Raw genomic sequence first — 5,621 nt, 5'->3', positions numbered from 1 at the left:
ATTTGATTTATATAATTAATTCAATTATATTAGTCCATAATATTTATTTGGACCAACATTATCTTGAATGTAAAATATAGCTCAAATAACTTTATGGATTTAAATTCGATAAAATTTAAATGCTTACAAATATCACTAAACTCATGGCTTAATTCCCTATACTTCTGATTGCCCAATGCTTTCAAAGATGAAGTATAAAATTGCGACAGGAATCCATATACTTAAAATTCTGGATCCGCCTCTGACTAAGTTAGCAGCAAATAGCATTTTCATATCATGAGAGCTATAAAGCTGAATGATTGGAACCACTCCAATAAGCTTACAACATCTAAGGGCAGCCAAGTCAGTAACATTCTTGTCCTTCTATTCGTATTTTATTCCTATCGAGTAAGTAAGAACAAATTCCTACAACCAAGAAAATTTCTGGAGACTACATTGAATAGTTGAACCTGCAACCGACATGCATCTCCTATTTTGTTTTCATATTCCTCCTGGCTTTGCAGGTGATATAACAGCAAAATTACACATTCCTTGGGGAGGAAGGTTCAGGTGATGCACCGGCTGAGTCACCTCCCATGGGATTCAGTGACGACGAGTCACTTGTAAGAGAACCATTTCCACTTTCATCTTGTGACACAACAGGGATCTTCACTGCTACTCTCTCCATTTCCTTCTCGAGCTCTTCCTCACGCCGCAATGCAGTGAATTGGCCGTCTAAAGACCTGGCTGCTCCCAACCATCCAAGTACAATTACTAGTAGCACACCTCCAAGGTAGGGAGTTGAGTTGGCAAGCGAACCAAAAGTCAAAATCATGAATTGTTGTATCAAGGCTCCTCCAGATTTTCCCAGTGGATTGCAGACAACATCAATTGCTGCCTTCCCTTTTACCTGTTATAAGAAAAATGCTTGAGCTTAATGTTCACGAAACAACTGGCTGCCAAATAACATCACGGTTTTCCAGTTATAAAAGTCCGGATAGAGGTATTTGTCAGTCACAAATACCATTATAAATATATGCGCTCATCAAATATTAAGGGCTACATATATAAAAAGGTAGCCCGGTATTGTTACCGATGCCCAAAAAAAAAGGTAGTCCGGTGCACGAAGCATCCCGCATTTACGCAGGGTTTGGGGAAGGGTCGCACCCAAAGGGTGTGAGGTAGGCAGTCTACCCTAATGCAAGCATCAGTGGCTAATTCCACGGCTCGAACTCTAGACTTATAGGTAACATGAAGACAACTTTACCGTTGCTCCAAGGCTCCCCCTCTTAAAGGCTACAGATATATACTCCCTCCAGTCCATAATAAGTGACTAATTTGTTTTTTTATTTTGGTCCAAAATAAGTGTCCATTTATATAATCAAGAAAAAATTTAATTTGTTTTTCCTAAATTACCCTTATGTCGTATTCCTAAAAAGTCTTTTACTCCTCATATTAAATTATGCTGCAACATTTAATTAAGAGTAGTTTAGTCACACTAACAATTTTTGTCTAGAATTTAGTATTTCCTTAACGGGTGTGCCCAAAGCAAATTGGTTACTTATTGTGGACCGGAGGGAGTATATGTTTAATGCATTCAATTCCTAGATGAAGGCATGACTATTCCAATTCAGCACTTTTGACAGCACCATAGAGCATTGATTCACTACAATTTTAGACACAGTGAATAGTATATACCTTGGTGTCCTCGTCCAGAGGAATATACGCCATTTCTTTGCAAGGATCGAACAAACTGTATTTTGCACTCTTACTGAAAATGTTCTGCATAGCGCCCACATAGACAGCAGCTAGAAGAGGAGTGATCCCGAACTTGGCAAGAGCAGGGGCAAGGGGATCACCAAACAAAATCAGGGAGAAGAATCCAACACCAGTAAGAAGCAAGACCGTGGGCGTTATCTTAGCTGCTGTTCCCCAACCATATTTGTCAAAGATCCACTGGCTTAACAACATCATTGTAAAAGTTGCTATACCAGTAGCAGTAGAGAAGTCACCCATGAAGGAAGAGTATTCATTTGGGCTTGGGAACTGCAGATTTAGTAAAAGGGCAGAGTGTGAAAGAGATGCTGCATGTTAAATTGAGAAACAAACTCAAGTTCACATATTACAATGCATAACAGTAGTAACTATTTTACCTGAGCTTTGAGCTTTGATTTCCAAGTAACCTCAACAAGGTTGATACTAATGCCGTATGCTACAACTAATGTTGCAAGATCCCTGATATACTTTGAGGAGACCAAAAATTTCAAGCTCTCCATCATGGTCATGTTAGGCTTCTCCTGCAAAAATACATTATAGTGAGAAAATGTTAATAATACATTTCACGTGATCCTTAAATGTGAAAGTGGTTTTGAATAATTTAATATGAGAAGGTAGAAATTTATTAGATTATCACTGAACCGTGATCAAGTAAACAAAGAGGTCAAGCAGCTCTTTGGAACTAACTGATAAATGGGGTAATTTCTCTGCTAAGTTTATAAGATAGGGAAAAATTATGGGTCCTTTTGCTGACTACTATTTTCTTTTGAGTAATCTAGCCACTTGAAGGGAATCAATACTAAACTGTGGCTGGTTACCTTCTTCTTCTTGCTACGGTTCGGTAGAGCAACGTTGTGATTCACCCACCAGTAAATGCCACAGATTGCAAGCCCCATCAGCACTACAATGCTCATCATTGCTTTCAAAGAGACGGCCCAACCATCAACTCCAGGACCCAATGATTTTCTCAGATTAGAGAAGTACTTCACTGTACGGCCAGAGAAAATTAGAGCAACATTTGCTCCAAGCCCAAATAAAGGATAGAATCTTTTAGCCTCATCAACTGTAGTAATCTGCAAAAATAAAAGCATCCCAAAATACTCAATGGCAGCTCAAAAATAGCTAATTTTCCCCAAATAAAGCTCAAGGCACTGATAATCAAGATGCACGGATGATTTCACCAGTTGAGAACTGGCCTTTCAAACAGATGGAAACGGAAAGAGCAGGTGATAAACTGAAACCTCAGCGAATTTTTATAACTGGTTGCGACAATAAAGACAGAACTTAGACAAGATGTAAAAAATGACAAAAAAGTGCAGCCGAGACACTAGCAATTTATGAGCAGAATTGCAACATAACTGGACCAACCAGCCTTAGAGCTAGATAAACCGCGAACTCCATAGTAAACAAATCTTAAACCAGTAAATACTATCATAACCTTGCACCCTTCCTAACCCCACTCCTGGAGCCAACACCCATTGCCAAAAGAGAATAATGAAGAAAAAATGTTGTACCATCCAATCCCTAACATTAACCTCTTCCGGGCATATCAGTTTAAAGAGAGTTCATATCACCCTATGCAGCGGTTTCAGGAACTCATGGTATAAACAAAGAGGTGAAAAGTGCAAATACTATTTTCCACTGCTTAAATAAATATAAGAATCTAAGATCATATAACTTTGGAAATGATTACTAATGCACAAATGAAGTGTGATAAAGATGAGAATGTATAAAATGAATATTCATCAAATTGACTATTTTCCGATTTGTTCTTTCGTAGATGAGGCCTTAAAACAAAATGAAAAGGCGGAAAAATGATTCATTCCCCTTTCTAAGAGGAGTAGGATCTTTGGTTGATCTTCCCTTTCCCTCCTTTCTTCGTAGATTATTAGTCCCGGGACACCTATACCAAAAGCTCAGTGTGCAATTTGCATGAAATCTATTTACTATCCTAGACTAAAAAAGACATTAGGAGTCTCAAAATTCGGGCAAACAGCATATAAATGGAATATACCAAGTTATGACACCCAAGCTGGAATAGTAATTAATTCTAAAAAGGATCCATGAAAGGATGAGGATGAACATAAATTTACCTGATTAGCAAACCCCCAAAATAGAACTGAAACCACCACACTTCCCCAAAGTTCAGCCATAACATAGAACAAACAGAAACTCCAGATCCTCAATATAGCAATTGGTCCAAGAAACCTTGGACCCAGAATGTTCAAAAGTTGATCAGCAAGAGCTGTAGGGTGAAAGTAATTGCTAAGGGGATACAAAACAAACCCAAATGCCCCAAAGAAAGCAATAAATGGAAGGATCACAGTATAAAAAAGAGCCTGCTTTGACAACACATTAGCCAACTTTGTGTACAAAAGCATGAAGCCTACAGCCATAGGCAAATTCACCCATGTTTTCAAGAATGGTATAATCTCAGCACTTGACCCTTTAGCTGTTACAACCAAAACATCCTTAGTATCTCTCAAGATTGTGTAATTAAACAAAATACAAAAGAACATAAGCCCAAGTGGAATAATTTTCTTGAGAGTCACAAGCTCAATTCCCATGAATTTAGGTGACTCATTTTCTCCCAAAAGTGGTACCCCATCAGCTGCAGCAGCAACCTCTGCTTTGCAAACTGGAAAAAATCTGTTCTTTTGACCAATCAATTGTGGCTTTTTAGCAAAGCCTTGAAATTTTTGGAACCCATCAGAAGATAAAGATAATCCCTCAAGGGGTTTAGGTTTAAGAGAATTAACAGAATTGAATCTGTGCCTTAAACCCCCTTGAGGTAATGGGTAAAATGCTCTGGTTTTGGGTTTAGAAGGCAGAGAAAGAAGCCCTTTTGTTTGTAGAACAGCTTCCATTTTTGTTAGAGACTCTCTCTTTTTCTCTATCTCTACAAGTCCAAGAAATAATCTAAATATTTGAGCTTTTAACAGGTTAATAACAAAAAGAGAGAAAGAGAAAAGAGAGATAAGGTTGGCGAAGAAGAAGAATGTGATATGGGAGAAAGGTTTCGAGGAAGAGATACAAAAATCTACTGTATATAAATATGGCATTCAAGAACCAAAACCCTTGAATGACACTGAAAAAGACAACAAAAAAATAGAATAATGGAAAAAATAACAATATTAGTTGAAGTAAGTGTAAATATAAATAATTGGGAATAAATTATTCCTGAGTTATAATAATATAGTTAAATAATAATGAGATTATGTAATAAATATATTTTTATTTTTAGATATTTAATTTATTGGACCAAAAATGAGATATATGAGATATAATTTAAAACACATGCTTGCTTTATAACTAAAAAATTAAAATAAACTTTTATTTCAATTTTAATCTTGTCTGTCTTTAAAAACTGAGAAAGTGCTTTGGAAAAGGGTAAAAGTATAATTTTATTATTTTATCGCAAAACTAATAATATTTGAATTGTTATCCCACGTTTGAATAAACATAATACTATAATTTTGGTATAAATAATTTGATAATCACTAATACCAAAATCAAATATTGCAATAAACACGACGTAAATTATTTATCCCATAATTATAATTCCTTATCCCACCAACCAAAAAAATATTTGAGGGTGGGTACATTATGTGTCAAGTTTCGCAAAATTTGACAAAGTGCATTCAAGAATTATTCAATTTGCAATTATATGTTAACAGCTAGTCTATTTCTTAATATTAATACAGCGGATTAAAATTAAACTTGGTTGCGCGGGGGGTGCGTGTGCCGTGGCCGCGTGGGGCTGGGAAAAAAAAAGAGAGAGAGAAGGATCTTTAAAGGATTTAAAAGGGAATCCATTAATCGAAGTGAAGAGAATGAGAATCACGTCAATGGAAACTATTTGCTCT

General features: G+C 36.5%; 1 protein-coding gene across 1 annotated transcript; it reads right to left on the bottom strand.

Moving 5' to 3' along the window:
* Positions 1-250: 250 nt before the first annotated feature.
* Positions 251-4,885, bottom strand: LOC107795522 (plastidic ATP/ADP-transporter). The gene is made up of 5 exons (XM_016618184.2): positions 3,849-4,885; positions 2,574-2,828; positions 2,133-2,276; positions 1,678-2,025; positions 251-889 (listed from the first exon to the last, which is right to left on the bottom strand). Exons 1-5 carry the CDS (start codon positions 4,815-4,817, stop codon positions 521-523), a joined length of 2,085 nt encoding a protein of 694 aa, XP_016473670.2. The 5' UTR covers positions 4,818-4,885; the 3' UTR covers positions 251-520.
* Between the last annotated feature and the right edge of the window lie 736 nt (positions 4,886-5,621).

This window comes from Nicotiana tabacum, chromosome 6 (genome assembly GCF_000715075.1).
Source record: "Nicotiana tabacum cultivar K326 chromosome 6, ASM71507v2, whole genome shotgun sequence".
In the NCBI taxonomy this organism is placed as follows: Eukaryota; Viridiplantae; Streptophyta; class Magnoliopsida; order Solanales; family Solanaceae; genus Nicotiana; species Nicotiana tabacum.
This window is presented reverse-complemented; position numbering and strand designations above follow the sequence as displayed.

Bases quoted from the DNA above. Each gene is read 5' to 3' on its own strand.
- LOC107795522 (XM_016618184.2), bottom strand. From the start codon at position 4,817: ATGCCATATTTATATACAGTAGATTTTTGTATCTCTTCCTCGAAACCT. The intron at 2,829-3,848 runs GTAAATTTATGT...TTATTTTTGCAG, and splicing joins TTTGGGGGTTTGCTAATCAG to ATTACTACAGTTGATGAGGC. The intron at 2,026-2,132 runs GTAAAATAGTTA...CTAAATCTGCAG, and splicing joins AATCAAAGCTCAAAGCTCAG to TTCCCAAGCCCAAATGAATA.